General features: G+C 38.5%; 1 protein-coding gene across 1 annotated transcript in view; it reads left to right on the top strand.

Moving 5' to 3' along the window:
* Positions 1–18,613, top strand: part of spag5 (sperm associated antigen 5) — a 53,740-nt gene that overhangs the window by 31,282 nt on the left and 3,845 nt on the right. The window contains exons 11-21 of the mRNA XM_061922936.2: positions 110–203; positions 285–432; positions 546–596; positions 5,684–5,858; positions 5,956–6,089; positions 9,670–9,832; positions 9,913–10,045; positions 11,725–11,962; positions 12,100–12,232; positions 12,309–12,389; positions 12,463–12,612. Of these exons, the coding sequence (XP_061778920.1) occupies positions 110–203; positions 285–432; positions 546–596; positions 5,684–5,858; positions 5,956–6,089; positions 9,670–9,832; positions 9,913–10,045; positions 11,725–11,962; positions 12,100–12,232; positions 12,309–12,389; positions 12,463–12,612 (1,500 nt within the window). The remainder of the gene's footprint in view (positions 1–109; positions 204–284; positions 433–545; positions 597–5,683; positions 5,859–5,955; positions 6,090–9,669; positions 9,833–9,912; positions 10,046–11,724; positions 11,963–12,099; positions 12,233–12,308; positions 12,390–12,462; positions 12,613–18,613) is intronic.

Here is an 18,613-nt window from a genome sequence, read left to right as displayed (position 1 = left end):
AGAAATTGCATTAACACAGCAGATTAGCAGTGAAGGGACAAGCAAACAGTTATTTTACAGTACTCATATGATGCTGATAATTTTCCTAAATAAAAATGTTGTTCTACAGTTGGAGGAGGAGCTGAGCCAAACTCAATTAAATCTCCAAGCTGCCGGAGTACAGATTGGTGATTTGAATCTGCAGGTTACGATCTTAACCTCAGGTAAAATATACAGGAAGTATACAGTATATGGTGAGACTCATTTTTTATTTCTTATTTTACTTACCGGTATTTTACTTCCAGAGATGGGCGTGCTGCGTCAGAAGCTAACAGAGCGTGAGGAGGACAGCGCTCAGTTGGAAAGAAAGGTGACCGAGATGTCGGCAACCTTGTCCTCCACGATGGCAGCGCACACCTTCCTGGAGCACACCCTTGCTGAAGAGACGTCCAAGTATGTCCTGCTAGGACCTGGCGATTGTCTCACAGCTGCAATGATGCATTTATCAGTGTTGAATGTATATAAGCAAACGCAGTTAGTAGTAACAAGTCTTGCTGTTGTTGCAGATTGTTGCAGGCACAAAGCGACGCAAGCCAGGCCCAGGACACAGCAGAGCAGTAAGTGACCTGACTTCAGGATTGAATGACTTGCAATGAAATTCAGGGGGATGGGGTAACACAAAAAGAAAACATTACCATACAAAAACAAGATGTGACTAGAAAGTTACGGTAAGAGTATGAACATGAGTAAGAATTTGCAATCCTGATCAGATCCGTATTCGTGACTACATCTTTAGAAACTGCTTTTACATATAATTTACGTATACATGCAATTTAAACCTCCATACAAGCATGGATTCGCCATTTTATTTACTCTATTTATTTTTTACTTTTTTAAAATTTATGTAACAGTAGATGGCCTGATATGTTTTTTCAAATATAACCAAGTACCGGTATGTCAATATACCAACTAGGGCTGCAACAACTAATCGATTAAATCGATTAAAATCGATTATAAAAATAGTTGCCGATTAATTTAGTCATCGATTCGTTGGATCTATGCTATGGGGCGGCATGGCGTAGTGGGTAGAGCAACCGTGCCAGAAACTTGAGGGTTGCAGGTTCGCTCCCCGCCTCTTACCATCCAAAAAAAATCGCTGCCGTTGTGTCCTTGGGCGGGACACTTCACCCTTTGCCCCCGGTGCCACTCACACCGGTGAATTGAATGATAGGTGGTGGTCGGAGGGGCCGTTGGCGCAAAATTGCAGCCACGCTTCCGTCAGTCTACCCCAGGGCAGCTGTGGCTATGAAAGTAGCTTACCACCACCAGGTGTGAATGATTGATGGGTTCTACATGTAAAGCGACTTTGGGTACTTAGAAAAGCGCTATATAAATCCCAGTTATTATTATTATTATTATTATGCGCAAGCGCAGAGGCAATTTTATTTATTTATTTTATAATTTTTAATTTTTTATATTTATAAACTGCAACATGTACAAACAGCTGAGAAACAATAATCAAAATAAGTATGGTGCCAGTATGCTGTTTTTTTTCCAATAAAATACTGGAAAGGATAGAAATGTAGTTTGTCTCTTTTATCCGATTATTAATCGAAGTAATAATCGACAGATAATTCGATTATCAAATTAATCGTTAGTTGCAGCCCTAATACCAACATTATTGTATTTAGTAACAATTGTAATAGTATAAATTGAACTGTCAAGTGTTAAATGAATAAATAATACCTTGTTGTCAAAGAACAAACAAATATGTATTACGGTAATTCATTTTTGAGCTTGTAATATAATTCCGGCAAATGGAATTATACATACTGTAGGTTTGAACTAAGAAACTCTATCCTAAAGTTTTTTTTATAGGTTCGAACATTTATTTTTGATTTAATGTTCATTTTTGTTTGCAATTTTATTGCTGTGCTTAGACTCGAGTTGACATTGTCCCTCGCCACATCTTGCTTCATGACATCAAGACATGCGTATATTTAAAAAATGTTTAGTTTTAAACTATGCATTTTAAGCATAAAGATGGCTAAATAAACTAAACATACCGTACATATTATTTAGTAGTAATAGTTTTTTTTAGTACAGTAATTCGATTTTCCTATATGTCCAGCACGTGTTGGAAAATTGACAAAGATGACTTTGTAATGGCCTCTGAAGGAGATCAAACCGATCAGAGCGCACTTTTCAGTATCGTGGCCACTGATTGGTTCAGGCAGCATTACTATATTGGATTTAAAGAGTGTAAAATGTGACTTAAGAGGGTTATTTCATGTGGAGAGGGCTCTTATATTGTTGAAACACTAAATATCAATCAATCAATCAACGTTTATTTATATAGCCCTAAATCACAAGTGTCTCAAAGGCCTGCACAAGCCACAACGACATCCTCGGTTCAGAGCCCACATAAGGGCAAGGAAAAACTCAACCCAGTGGGATGTCAATGTGAATGACTATGAGAAACCTTGGAGAGGACCGCAGATGTGGGTGAACCCCCCCCCCCCCCCCCCACCACCACCACCACCACCACCAGGGGGACCCGAGTGAGACGTCGAGTGGGTCTAGCATAATATTGTGAAAGTCCAGGCCATAGTGGATCTAACATAATAGTGAGAGTGCAGTCCATAGTGGATCTAACACAGGGGTGCTCATTACGTCGATCGCGAGCTACCGGTCGATCGTGGAGGGTGTGTCAGTTGATCGCCAGCCAGGCATTAAAAAAATAGTCCTAAAAATGAGCGATCATAAATCTTCACTATGACGTCACTTGATTGACATTCACGGCACCCGAGGGTCTTCTGAGATGACGCTGGCTGCTGCCAGCTCATTAAAATTACCGACAGGAAGGCGAGAAACACTTTATTTCAACACACTCTGGCGCCGCACCTGTCGTCAAAACTCCAAAGACCGACTGCACAGTTGCACAATAAAAGCGCTGCTTCATCCTGCCTGCGCTAACAAAATAAGAGTCTCAGAAAGCTGGCGTGCACAAGCTAGCAAGCTACGGAGTTTGCCGACAATGTATTTCTTGTAAAGTGTATACAAAGGAGGACGGAAGCTGGACAAATAAAATGCCAAAAACCAACCACTTTCATGTGGTATTGGACAGAAAGGAGGACTTTTTTTCTCCTCCATTCGAAAATGCGCACGTTATCAGCACCACTGTCTGATTCCAATCAATGCAAGTCATCACAATCAGGTAATACACCAACTTATATTCTTGTCTTCATGAAAGAAAGGAATCTATATGTGTTAAACATGCTTGTATTATCTTTAAACACCTTTAACTTGTTAACAATATTAACTATATGTGTTAAACATGCTTGTATTATCATTAAACACTTTTAACTTATTAACTATGTGTTAAACATGCTTGTATTATCATTAAACACTTTTAACTTGTTAACAATATTAACTACCGGTATATGTGTTAAACATGCTTGTATTATCTTTAAACACCTTTAACTTGTTAACAATATTAACTATATGTGTTAAACATGCTTGTATTATCTTTAAACACCTTTAACTTGTTAACAGTATTAACTATATGTGTTAAACATGTTTGTATTATCTTTAAACACCTTTAACTTGTTAACAATATTTATGTGTTAAACATGTTTGTATTATCTTTAAACACCTTTAACTTGTTAACAATATTAACTATATGTGTTAAACATGCTTGTATTATCTTTAAACACCTTTAACTTGTTAACAATATTAACTATATGTGTTAAACATGCTTGCATTATCATTAAACACCTTTAACTTGTTAACAAAAACATATATTTCATAAATAAGTAAATATAAATGATATATATGAATGAGGTAGATCCCCACGACTTGATCAATTGAAAAGTAGCTCGCCTGCAGAAAAAGTGTGAGCACCCCTGATCTAACATAATAGTGAGAGTGCAGTCCATAGTGGATCTAACATAATAGTGAGAGTCCAGTCCATAGTGGATCTAACATAATAGTGAGAGTGCAGTCCATAGTGGATCTAACATAATAGTGAGAGTCCAGTCCATAGTGGGGCCAGCAGGAGACCATCTCGAGCGGAGACGGGTCAGCAGCGCAGAGATGTCCCCAACCGATGCACAGGCGAGTGGTCCACCTCGGGTCCCGACTCTGGACAGCCAGCACTTCATCCGTGGCCACCGAACCTGTGTCCCCCCTCCACAAGGGATAGGGGGGAACAGAGGAGAAAAGAAAAGAAACGGCAGATCAACTGGTCTAAAAAGGAGGTCTATTTAAAGGCTAGAGTATACAAATTAGTTTTAAGATGGGACTTAAATGCTTCTACTGAGGTAGCATCTCTAACTGTTACCGGGAGGGCATTCCAGAGTACTGGAACCCGACTTTTTTTGGGCTCTGGGAATCACTAATAAGCCAGAGTTCTTTGAAAGCAGATTTCTTGTCAGGACATATGGTACAATACCATCGGCAAGATAGGATGGAGCTAGACCATGTAGTATTTTATACGTAAGTAGTAAAACCTTAAAGTCACATCGTAAATGCACATGGAGCCAGTGCAGGTGAGCCAGTATAGGCGTTATATGATCAAACTTTCTTGTTCTTGTCAAAAATCTAGCAGCCGCATTTTGTACCAACTGTAATCTTTTAATGCTAGGCATAGGGAGACCCGAAAATAATACGTTACAGTAATCGAGACGAGACGTAACGAACGCATGAATAAAAAATAATAAAAAGCTCGTAAACAGTTTTTCTATGCTCTAGCTATGAAAATATTTGATTTATAATGAATGATTCTTACTTCGCAGAAATTAATTAATTGTGATTGTGTCTAAAACTAATTAGAGAAAAAGGGTTATACTGTATATCAGTGGTTCTCAACCTTTTTTCAGTGATGTACCTCCTGTGAATTTTTTTTTAATTCAAGTACCCCCTAATCAGAGCAAAGTATTTTTGGTTGAAAAAAAAAAAGAGATAAAGAAGTAAAATACAGCACTATGTCATCAGTTTCTGATTTATTACATTGTATAACAGTGCAAAATATTGCTCATTTGTAGTGGTCTTTCTTGAACTATTTGGAAAAAAGGATATAAAAATAACTAAAAACTTGTTGAAAAATGCAAACAAGTGATTCAATTATAAATAAAGATTTCTACACATAGAAGTAATCATCAACTTAAAGTGCCCTCTTTGGGGATTGTAATAGAGATCCATCTGGATTCATGAACTTAATTATAAACATTTCTTCACAAAAAAAGAAATCTTTAACATCAATATTTATGGGACATGTCCACAAAAAAATCTAGCTGTCAACACTGAATATTGCATTGTTGCATTTCTTTTCACAGTTCTTAGTGACAAACCTGAGCTTGTGCTTCACTAAGTTTATGAACTAACATTCATATTTTGTTGAAGTATTATTCAATAAATATATTTATAAAGGATTTTTGAATTGTTGCTATTTTTAGAATATTTAAAAAAAATCTCACGTACCCCTTGGCATACCTTCAAGTACCCCCAGGGGTACGTGTACCCCCATTTGAGAACCACTGATGTATATCATGATGTGTACACAGAAAGTTGCACATAAGACATGGCACACAACACACAGCTGATGAAGCACTGCCTCTTATTGGCCCCATCTAATATATTTAATTGCCTTTTAAGCGTATTTAATATATTTACTTGTCTGCATTTTGTCTTTTCTGACATACAGGTTGGTGTCATCTCTGCGCCAAGCAGAGCAGAGGGTTGAGGCTCTCAGTCAGACTCTGTGTGAGAGCGAGGAAGAGCTCAGCAGGCTGCATGCGCTCACACAGGAGCAGAGCTTGCAGATCCAGCAGCTGCAGGATGTCTGCGCACAGCTCAGCGCCGTGAGGGAGATGAATGAGGTCAGTTGATCGAGTAGCTGAAAGCGTTCAATTGCAGTCCCATGCAAAGTTTGTGTATATGTAAATGAAGCGAATCGGTGCATTGTGTGGGTTCCAGTTCATGCAGATGGAGAACGAGCTGGCCCTGGAGCAGATGGCCGAAAGTGAGAGCGAGCTGAGGTCCACCCTGCAGGCTCTTCGGGAGAGGAACATCCAGTGCGAAGACATGAAAATGGAAATCTCCCAACTCCAGTAAGTCTTCCATCTGTGCAACTCTCACGTGTCAGTATCATATTCCCTTAGACAGCAGGCTCTGCCCAAATAGACGCCGTGCCACGATTAATTACCAGGCGGTCCGGCCACTTGAATAAATAAATGAAAAACTCCACAAATAGACAAGAAAAAAAACTGAAAGCCGACATGGCATCTGTAAAGCTGAAGTCCAAAGTAAAAGTGCTGGTATATCTTTGTCATGTCATTGTAATACTGGCATATGATTTTGATGATTTCATTGTAATTATCTTTAGCTGCTGTTAACATAAGGGAGCTGTAATAACGCATTATGTAACAATGGTGCAATATGTAATCATTTTTTACCTCATTATGTAATAGTGCCACATTTAGTAGTAAAATTCTTAAATGCATTTCCTCATAAACTTTGACACATTTTGTATAAACTTGTTCAATATTGCGAAAGTTATTAATATCATACAAAAAGGGGGGCTGCACTTTTTTTTTAATAAAATGTAACAATTTGGTACATTATGTAATAACCCGTAAAATTTGATGCTTTAATTAGAAAAACTACAAGAGCAACAAAAAACATTTAATCTTTATTAGAATTAGGGGTGTAACGGTACACAAAAATTTCGGTTCGGTACATACCTCGGTTTTGAGGTCACGGTTTGGTTCATTTTCGGTACAGTAAGAAAACAACAAAATATACATTTTTTGGTTATTTATTTACCAAATTTGTAAACAATGGCTTTATCCTTTTAACATTGGGAACACTATAATAATTCTGCCCACGCTAATCCACATTAAACTGCCTCAAATTGTTGCTCAGATTAAATAAAATGACAAAACTTTTCTTCTACATATAAAAAGTGCAACATTAAACAGTTTCAAGTCAACTCATCATGCTTAATTTATTACAGCATTTGGGAAGCCTGTAGTTGATTTTTATTATGTAAATGTTATATTATCATCAACATGTGATAGCAGGGACCCTGCCATTCAAAACTAGGCTGCTCCATTACTAATGATTAATGTAACTATAGCTGAAAAAATAGTACAATAGCAATAGGAGAGACTATTCATCCCTGAACACCATGGAGTTCATGTAGGCTTAATGATGCACTTACATTATTATATCAACTATCAGAGACAGAAACTCTTCAACACAGCTCAATCAACACAGAAAAAGGTAAAGTGAAATAACAGACAGACAGGGCTTTGCTGTCCGTAACACACACACACACACACACACACACACCGCAAAATTAGTTGACGTTACGCTAAAAGCGAATTAGCCTTCACCTCAAGCCAGGACTGCGAGCGAGCTGAGCTGCAGTTTATATTTCTAGAAGGTCAACGGGCTCATAGTGATGTTACTAGTAGTTGACTGGGAGGTGTTTATTATCATTTGGGGAGAGTCCGCTGCCTGATGCTTACCTGCTAAACGCTAAGCACTGACTACATGCGCTCTGAATATGTCAAATACTAAATACTGGTATCATATGTGTATATATTTTATCTGCTAATGTAGTTCTGATGTACCGGTAACTTAAAAAAAATAAGCTGATACCGGTTAAAGAAAAAAGGCAGAGACAATATTCGTCAAAACATCAAACAATGCAGCTGAAATACAAATATGAAACCGACAAATCTTATTTATTGTCATTTACCAATTTCATTTTTGTATTTTATTTTTCTACAAATTTTGTGTGGTTTTTGTCTCTTGTTTGCAATCACATTCTTCATTATAGACAATAAAGTTGCATTTGATTTACATTTGACAAAACATTCTACTAGATTTTTCAAATACATTTTTAAAGGGGAACATTATCACAATTTCAGAAGGGTTAAAACCATTAAAAATCAGTTCCCAGTGGCTTATTTTTTTTCTTCTAAATTTTACCCATCACGCAATATCCCTAAAAAAAAGCTTCAAAGTGCCTGATTTTAACCATCGTTATATACACTCGTCCATTTTCCTGTGACGTCACACAGTGATGCCAATACAAACAAACATGGCGGATAGAACAGCAAGGTATAGCGACATTATCTCGGATTCAGACTCGGATTTCAGCGGCTTAAGCGATTCAACAGATTACGCATGTATTGAAACGGATGGTTGTAGTGTGGAGGCAGGTAGCGAAAACGAAATTGAAGAAGAAACTGAAGCTATTGAGCCATATCGGTTTGAACCGTATGCAATCGAAACCGACAAACGACACGACAGCCAGCGACACGGGAGAAAGCGAGGACGAATTTGGCGATCGCCTTCTAACCAACGATTGGTTTGGCATTAAAGGAAACTAACAACTATGAACTAGGTTTACAGCATATGAAATACATTTGGCAACAACATGCACTTTGAGAGTGCAGACAGCCCAATTTTCATCAATTATTATATTCTGTAGACATACCCTCATCCGCTCTCTTTTTCTGAAAGCTGATCTGTCCAGCCCAGTTGGAAATGCATCTGCTTTGAGTGTCGCAGGATATCCACACATTCTTGCCATCTCTGTCGTAGCATAGCTTTCGTCGGTAAAGTGTGCGGAACAAACGTCCAATTTCTTGCCACTTTCGCATCTTTGGGCCACTGGTGCAACTTGAATCCGTCCCTGTTGGTGTTGTTACACCCTCCAACAACACACCGACGAGGCATGATGTCTCCAAGGTACGGAAAACAGTCGAAAAAACGGAAAATAACAGAGCTGATTTGACTCGGTGTTTGAGAAAATGACGGATTGCTTCCCGATGTCCGAGAGCAAATAATAGAAAGGCATTTAATTAGCCAAAATTCACCCATTTAGAGTTCGGAAATCGGTTAAAAAAATATATGGTCTTTTTTCTGCAACATCAAGGTATATATTGACGCTTACATAGGTCTGGTGATAATGTTCCCCTTTAATGAAGATGAAATGTTTAGTGTTTCTCTTATACTTTTTCTAATTAAGGCATCACATTCGATGGTTTATCATATAGTGCAGGTGTGTTGTGAATACTGCATACTATACTACAAATGAATATACTCTTATAAAATTACTACATGTAAAATAATGATAATTAACACTTTTTTAAAATGTATAAACTGTTATTGCACATATAAGGGTCGCCATTTTGTTTTAACACCCAAAAGATGTTTTACTCTTGCAAAGTGCTGCTGTCGGCATTATATTTGTCATGTCATTGTAATATTTTAGTTTAGTATGCAGTATAATTAATCAGTTTTAATCGTCTACGCTGCTTTAACATAAAATATATAAGTATTTACTTCATAGAATTTAACATATTTTAAAGTATTTTTACGAGTATTCTAATATGAATATTTTAACCAAAAATATGTTTCTATTTAATACAGTATTTTTAACTATGTATTTATGTAAAAATTTAGAATTATTTTATTGGTATTATATCTGTAATTATATGTATTAAATGTAAATTATTTTAAGTACATATCTTAAATGAATTTGTTAAAAAAAGAGACCCCTAAATGACAAAAGGCACAGAATTGATTAAACACCCATATATACAGTATAAGAAAAAAACGTAAGCTGGCTCCCATTTACTGCTGTGCTTATGACTTGTGTGTGTGTGTTTGCAGGCTAGAGAAAAGCAGTGTCCAGGACGAGCTGGAGGCCGTGCGGGCCCGAGCCGATGCGGTCCAGCTGAAACAGGACGAGGAACTTGCTCAGGCAGTCACTGAAATCACCTTGCTGAATCACACGCTGCGAGGAGTCACCAACCAGTTACACGGCGCCCTAGAGGTAAAGTCTTGGCTCTCGTTTACGGCGCATTCTTCCGACATCTTAACCCTGAGTCTTGATCAATGCACATTTTCTTTCAGAAACCAGATGCAAAGAATACCCAACTGGCTCTAAAAGTGGAGCGTCACCCATCTTCCTTTGTGGACTGCGTCATGGTTGCATTAACTACAGAGAAGGACGCAGCGGCACTGACCACAACGCCTGTCAAAGCTGGTACTTGCATTTTTAGCTAATTTGTTACCAACAAGCAAATCCAAAGAGGTAGAATAAGGCTATTATTTAGTTTGCTTATTACTCGGAGCATAAAGGCACTATCGTTAATTGGGAGTTGAATTTGCTCAACAGTTTTTCCTCAAGGGAGATAATTGAAATAGGAATAATGACATTCCTAAGTGTATAAAGAGAAATTGTGTACTAAATATCAAAAAGGAAATATTGTGTGCCCACCAGTGACAAACAAATATATGCCTCGGAGGTTAGTCTCTTTACATAGAAACCAAATGCAGCTGACTTTGCATTGTGTGCTCCGCTCAACTGAACAGCCAGGACTTAGACCTGATCATCACATTTCCTGTCCTATGGTTACCATCACACCTGGTGCCATTTATTAATTTAATCTGCAAATGTTGTTTTGGAAACCATTCTTTTATATTTTATTCCACAACTGATTTATTAATTGTCAGATTATATTTGACCTTTTACCGGTAATTCATATTTTAACTGGAAATAATTATATACCGCATACTTTCTTTGTATAAAATGTGTGTGTGTGTGTTTGTGTTTGTGTGTGTACGTGTACGTGATTTTTTAAATCTTTTTTTTTTTTTAATATTGATTCTAGAATCAAAAGGTTTCAATTTCTGGTGCATCACAAAGGCCTTTCGGTGCTCATAGAGTTGAAGTCTCACAAGGTTTGCCTGAAGTCTTGTGTGACATCGACTTTAAGATGTTCTACTTAAATATATACATAAATAGTATATATATATATTTACTTATATATATGTTCCACTTATAGTGTGTGTGTGTGTATATGTCCTGTGTGTATGTATGTATGTGTGTGTGTATATATATATATATATATATATATATGTATGTATGTATGTATGTATGTATGTATGTATGTATAGATAGATAGACAGATCTCTCTCTCTCTCTCTCTCTCTCTCTCTCTCTCTCTCTCTCTCTCTCTCTCTCTCTCTCTCTTGTGTGTGCGCATAGAGTTGAAGTCTCACAAGGTTTGCCAGAAGTCTTGCGTGACATCGACTTTAAGATGTTCTACTTAAATATATACATAAATAGTATATATATATATATATATATATATATATATATATATTTACTTATATATATGTTCCACTTATAGTGTGTGTATATGTCCTGTGTGTATGTATGTGTATATATGTATATATAGATAGACAGATAGAGATCTCTCTCTCTCTCTCTCTCTCTCTCTGTGTGTGTGTGTATATGTATGCATGTGTGTATATATGTATATATCTCTCTCTCTGTGTGTGTGTGTGTGTGTGTGTGTGTGTGTGTGTGTGTGTGTGTGTGTGTGTGTGTGTGTGTGTGTGTGTGTGTGTGTGTGTGTGTGTGTGTGTTGAAACAAGCATCCGATCTCCATTTTGAGCAAAGCCTATGAATACATGTGAATTCATTTACCTATTTTTTGGATAAATTTGCAAATATATAAAAAAAACAAAAACGTTTTCATACTGTCATTATTGTGGGTATTGTGTGTAGAATTTTGAGGACAAAAATGTATTTATTTAATTTTGGAAGAAAGGTGTAACATAACAAAATGTAGAAAAAGTGTATCACTGTGAATACTTTACAGATGCATTGTACTAATATAGTAGATTTTAAACTGAGAAAATGATTTGCCTTTTCAGTTGCTGCAGACTCGCCTGAGTCACCGAGTGAAGCCGTATTCAGCGGGAAGAGCGCCTTCACCCGTGTTGGCGTCACACCGAAAAAAAAGGAGGAGTTTGAGCCAGAGGAGGAGGAGCAACAGAGCAGTGCATTGGAGCTGCTGGCCCACCTGAGCAACACAATCACAGAACTGGTCTCCACACTGAAGACAGTGCAGCAGCACAAAGATGCTCGGGTGGAGGAACTGCAATGCAGCGTGTAAGTGATGTGTAGTCACACTGTGGACACCCAATAAATAACACTGTATATGCTTTTAAATCTTTACTCTCACAGACCACAACACTATGAACCCAACTAATACCAGGGCTGTATTGAAAAAGTACTTCTTCTTCCAGTTCCAGTCTGGAGATGGCGCTACATTTCGCTAACAGCCAGCACGAGTCCGAGTTGTTTGATCTGAAGCACGAGCTGAACCGCGTGACCACTCTGATGGAGAAAGGAAAACACGCTCTGCAGCAAAAAGCTCAGGTCAGAACTCTTCCCGCAAAGAAACAACCCCAAAAAGTCTGAAAGCTCTCCTAAATGTGTTTTCCTCTCCTCCCAGGATGAGAAGATGCTGATAAAATTGATTGCAGACGTCAACGAGGCCCAGGAGCTCGTGACCAAACAAAAGAACGATTATAATGTCAGATCATTTCTCAAATAACACCTCAGAAATACTCGGCAGGACGAGTTCATGTTTTGCTTTTCTCCAACAGGATTTACGGAAGGAGGCGGCGGAGCTGCGTCGCTCTCTGAAGGAGAAGCAAACGGAGGCTCAATTCCTGCGAGCCGAGCTGGCAAAAGCAGGACATCAGACGGACGGCGATGCTCTTTTTATGGACGAGAAGCTCAGGTTGTTGAAAGAGGTATGACCAATTCTACATATCCTCGCCATAAAAGTGCTTCCATTTCAATACCAGTGTACAACATATATTCAACTAAATTGTTTTGAAAGCCACGTTTTAGAAAAATTGCTTCCTTCTCCCTTCATTATTAGTCTTATTTTGTATATTCTGGAGAACCAGTAAACATTTGATTTTGGTCTATTTATTTTGTCAGAGGTAGTTAAAAAGGTTGCCGAGGTAGTTAAAAAGCTCCTCGGTGGCAAGGCCCCGGGGGTGGATGAGATCCGCCCGGAGTTCCTTAAGGCTCTGGATGTTGTGGGGCTGTCTTGGTTGACAAGACTCTGCAACATCGCGTGTACATCGGGGGCAGTACCTCTGGATTGGCAGACCGGGGTGGTGGTTCCTCTCTTTAAGAAGGGGAACCGGAGGGTGTGTTCCAACTATCGTGGGATCACACTCCTCAGCCTTCCCGGTAAGGTCTATTCAGGTGTACTGGAGAGGAGGCTACGCCGGATAGTCGAACCTCGGATTCAGGAGGAACAGTGTGGTTTTCGTCCTGGTCGTGGAACTGTGGACCAGCTCTATACTCTCGGCAGGGTCCTTGAGGGTGCATGGGAGTTTGCCCAACCAGTCTACATGTGCTTTGTGGACTTGGAGAAGGCATTCGACCGTGTACCCCGGGAAGTCCTGTGGGGAGTGCTCAGAGAGTATGGGGTAACGGACTGTCTTATTGTGGCAGTTCGCTCCCTGTATAATCAGTGTCAGAGCTTGGTCCGCATTGCCGGCAGTAAGTCGGACACGTTTCCAGTGAGGGTTGGACTCCGCCAAGGCTGCCCTTTGTCACCGATTCTGTTCATAACCTTTATGGACAGAATTTCTAGGCGCAGTCAGGGCGTTGAGGGGATCTGGTTTGGTGGCTGCAGGATTAGGTCTCTGCTATTTGCAGATGATGTGGTCCTGATGGCTTCCTCCGGCCAAGATCTTCAGCTCTCACTGGATCGGTTCGCAGCCGAGTGTGAAGCGACTGGGATGGGAATCAGCACCTCCAAGTCCGAGTCCATGGTTCTCTCCCGGAAAAGGGTGGAGTGCCATCTCCGGGTTGGGGAGGAGATCTTGCCCCAAGTGGAGGAGTTCAAGTACCGTATTTTCCGCACTATAAGGCACACCGGATTATTAGCCGCACCTTCAATGAATGGCATATTTCATAACTTTGTCCACCAATAAGCCGCCCAGGACTATAAGCCGCGCCTACGCTGCGCTAAAGGGAATGTCAAAAAAACAGTCAGATAGGTCAGTCAAACTTTAATAATATATTAAAAACCAGCGTTCTAACAACTCTGTTCACTCCCAAAATGTACGCAAATGTGCAATCACAAACATAGTAAAATTCAAAATAGTGCAGAGCAATAGCAACATAATGTTGCTCGAACGTTAGTGTCACAACACAAAATAAACATAGCGCTCACTTTCTGAAGTTATTCTTCATTCGTAAATCCTTCGTCTTCGGTGTCCGAAGTGAAAAGTTGGGCAAATTTACGATCCACTGGCAGATGTTGGCGTCGTCTGGCGCTGCCTCCTCGTCTTAGTGAAGGTGTGTTCGCCTTCTGTCATCCATTGTTCCCACGCAGTTAGCAGTCTAGCTTCGAATGCCCTGTTGACACCAATATCTAGCGGCTGGAGGTCTTTTGTCAATCCACACGGAATGACGGCGAGTATTGAATTAAGCGCGTAAGCGTGTCTCTCAATGTGCTGTTATGAGCTAGCAAATATAACAACTACACTACCCAGCATGCAATGATAGTTACGAGCATGCGCGGTAGCCCTGAGAAGCGTTGTATGCTGGGAGTTAGAATGTGGTTATGAGCACGCTGTGAGTAAACGTTGAGAACTCAGTTAACACGCCTCGTCTGCATTATTTATAATTAGACAGACAACACACTTAATAGGAGCCATTTTGGGGTCTTTACATAAACACACAAATGGAAATGAAACGTCACATATCCCAGCATGCACCGCGCGCTTCTTCTACGGGGAAAAAAGATGGCGGCTGTTTACCGTAGTTGCGAGACCTAAACTTTATGAAAATGAATCTTAATATTTATCCATATATAAAGCGCACCGGGTTATAAGGCGCACTGTCAGCTTTTGAGAAAATTTGTGGTTTTTAGGTGCGCCTTATAGTGCGGAAAATACGGTACCTCGGAGTCTTGTTCACGAGTGGGGGAAGAGTGGATCATGAGATCGACAGGCGGATCGGTGCGGCATCTTCAGTAATGCGGACGCTGTATCGATCCGTTGTGGTGAAGAAGGAGCTGAGCCGGAAGGCAAAGCTCTCGATTTACCGGTCGATCTACGTTCCCATCCTCACCTATGGTCATGAGCTTTGGGTCATGACCGAAAGGACAAGATCACGGGTACAAGCGGCCGAAATGAGTTTCCTCCGCCGAGTGGCGGGGCTCTCCCTTAGAGATAGGGTGAGAAGCTCTGTCATTCGGGGGGAGCTCAAAGTAAAGCCGCTGCTCCTCCACATGGAGAGGAGCCAGATGAGGTGGTTCCGGCATCTGGTCAGGATGCCACCCGAACGCCTCCCTAGGAAGGTGTTTCGGGCACGTCCGACCGGTAGGAGGCCACGGGGAAGACCCAGGACACGCTGGGAAGACTATCTCTCCCGGCTGGCCTGGGAACGCCTCTGGATCCCCCGGGAGGAGCTGGACGAAGTGGCTGGGGAGAGGGAAGTCTGGGCTTCCCTGCTTAAGCTGCTGCCCCCGCGACCCGACCTCGGATAAGCGGAAGAAGATGGATGGATATTTTGTCAGAGTTACAGCAGTCTTCTGCGGTTTTAAGAACCTTCTGCCAAAATATCAGTCTCACAAAAGCCATTTAAATAGCCCAAACGATGACAATAAAAGACCTACAATGGAACCTTGAGGAACACCATTAGTATAACTAAATAATACGAACAAAAAACTACTGACTCTCACATTACGGAAAAGATTTGTAAGTTTGTACCCCAGTGTTGTATGTTTGCCAGCAAGGTTAAAATGTCAAAGCAAGGATCTGCCAATGTGTTTACAGTGGTCCAAAGTTCTACGACAGGAGCACTCTGTTTTTAGGAATTTGCTGCAAAAATGTCTGTCTCCCAAGTTTTGAACTGAACTGAACTTGGGGGTGTCACACCCGTGTCAGATTTGGCCCTCGGGCCACCCGTTGAATAACACTGCTGTAGAGTTATAGTGGAGAAAAAAATGCAGTTAATGGTCACCCTTAAAATGCCCTAACATGTCTCTGACATTGTGCTTCTTAGCTGGCAAAAGAATAATTGTTTAAATCAAACCAAATACAGTTTTTAGGGTTACACTTTAAGGAGGAAAAAAATACAGGAAAAAAAAGTCTGTAAATTAACTAGGAAAAAAATGTCATTTGTTAATTTTTGTAATATAAAATGTCATGAGAATAAAACCATTATTTTTACACATAAATACTGAACTGTTATTTTTATGCTCTTAACATAAAAATGTCTTTACATAAATGTGATTATTCTGCTTTTTGTTGTAATATTTTAATTTTCTTGTAATAATTATGACATTTTTGTTTTTGGTGTAGTTAGGTGGTATTTCTATACCATTATGAAAGATACATGACAAAATTGTTTTGTTTTTAGAAATAGCCAGTAATTTTTATTTTATGTCCTATTAGCGCTGAAAGAGTATTTTGTAAAAACATTTTTGTGTGTGTGTGTGTATATATATATATATAAAGCTATATAATTCAATCATTGAAATACAAATTATTTAAAGAGAAATAATTGATAAAATCACAGTAATCACCCTTTTAATTAATTAAAATATAATGGGGGAAAAAATGTGTTGAACTCATTTAATTATCGTTTATTTCATGACTCATTCAGTGTTTTTTCAAATCAAGTTATTGAAATAGCGCCAAAATAAATGTATTTGACATTTGTAAGGAATATTTAATTAATACTGAATATATATGTATTGTATGTGTACTTATATATTTAATGTAATTCTAATATATCTGTTTGTGTACTTATATACTGTGTGTGTGCACATATATGAGGGCTTGTGTATGTATATATATATATATATATATATATATATATATATATATATATATATATATATATATATATATACATACATACATACATATACCCACTCGCAGATGCACAAACGTGTGTGCATATATACATACAGGTTTGATTGATTGATTGATTGATTGATTGATTGATTGATTGATTGATTGATTGATATATTTTTATTTCAAATATGCATAAAAACAAGAGCAAACCTGATCCAATACAGTACTATAGCCTTAACAGACATTATAACAAAATGAAAACAATGGAAAAGAAAAAACAAAAACAAATGAGCATTGGACTTTTTTTTTTTTTTTTTTTTTTTTTTTTTTTAACATATTTGAAAAGGAGTGAGAAGAAGTTTACACTTATTTAATCCCACCCCCTTTCTTTAAATCATAAATTACTCTGAGCTAGAACTACCTGTTCACTCAATGTACAAACTTAATGAACTTGTATATACATAAATTATAGATATATACATACATATGCACACTACACACATACATAGCCACACCATTACCACTAGTGATCATGGAAATGGTATGATGCCACCACAGCAACACCACTGCCTCAATGGGCAGCCCGACACTCTTCTGTAACATAAACAAGCCAATATCAAAGCCCTTCTTCATCTCTGTACCTCTGGAATACCATGTACCTATACTTCTTTTTAAACTGGTTTATGTTTGGACATTGCTTTAACTCCACATTCAAACCATTCCATAATTTCACTCCACAAATTGAAATACAAAAACTTTTAATGGTCGTTCTATAACTAAGCATTTTGAAATTTAAATTCCCCCTTAAATTATAACCGCCCTCTCGTGTGCTGAACAATTTTTGAATGCTTCCTGGGAGTTTATTTATTTTGGCTTTATACATTATTTGTGCAGTTTGATACAAAATAATATCATTCAATTTTAATATTTTTGACTGTAAGAATAGTGAGTGAGTATGGTCCAGATATCCAACCTTGTTGATGATGCGTACAGCTCTTTTCTGAAGTGTAGTTATTGAATTTAATGAGCTTTTATAATTATTCCCCCAGACTTCCACACAGTAGGTTAAGTATGGTAAAACTAATGAACAGTAAAGAATGTGGAGTGATTTGTGATCCAGAACCTGCTTTGCTTTATTTATTACTGAGATGCTTCTTGACAGCTTAGATTGTACATGTTTTATATGTGATTTCCAGTTAATTTGATCGTCAATTGTAACTCCAAGGAATTTTATTTCAAAAACCCTTTCAATATCCACCCCATCTATTTGTATCTGCACCCTTGTTTCACGTGTCCTCTTTCCAAACAGCATTAACTTAGTCTTAGTCAGGTTTAATGACAATTTATTGTAGTCAAACCAAGTTTTTAGTTTACTCATTTCTTCCATAATGACTTCTTGCAATTGATTTAAGTCATCCCCTGAGCAAAAAATATCAGTGTCATCAGCAAATAACACTAATTTCAATAATGTAGACACTTTACATATATCATTGATATATAGGATGAACAGTTTTGGCCCCAACACTGACCCCTGGGGGACACCACAAGCAATATCCAAACACGATGAACAGCAATCCCCCAACTTCACAAACTGTTGTCTCTTATTTAAATAACTTTTAAGCCAATCTAGTACAACTCCCCTAATTCCATACTTTTCCATTTTATTGATTAATATATCGTGGTTAATTGTGTCAAATGCTTTTTTTAGATCAATAAATATTCCCATTGCATATTGTTTCTTTTCTATGGCATTTGTGATTTCCTCTATTGTTTCAACTATTGCCATTGATGTAGATCTGTCTGATCTAAACCCATATTGACAGTCAGAGAGTAATTTATGTTTTTCTATAAATGCATCTAACCTGTTATTAAATAGTTTTTCTAATATTTTAGAGAATTGTGGAAGTAAAGAGACGGGTCT

The sequence above is a fragment of the Nerophis lumbriciformis genome, linkage group LG27 (genome assembly GCF_033978685.3).
Source record: "Nerophis lumbriciformis linkage group LG27, RoL_Nlum_v2.1, whole genome shotgun sequence".
NCBI classification, from domain to species: Eukaryota; Metazoa; Chordata; class Actinopteri; order Syngnathiformes; family Syngnathidae; genus Nerophis; species Nerophis lumbriciformis.
The sequence above is the reverse complement of the archived record's forward strand: the minus strand, read 5'-3'. Positions and strand labels throughout refer to the sequence as shown.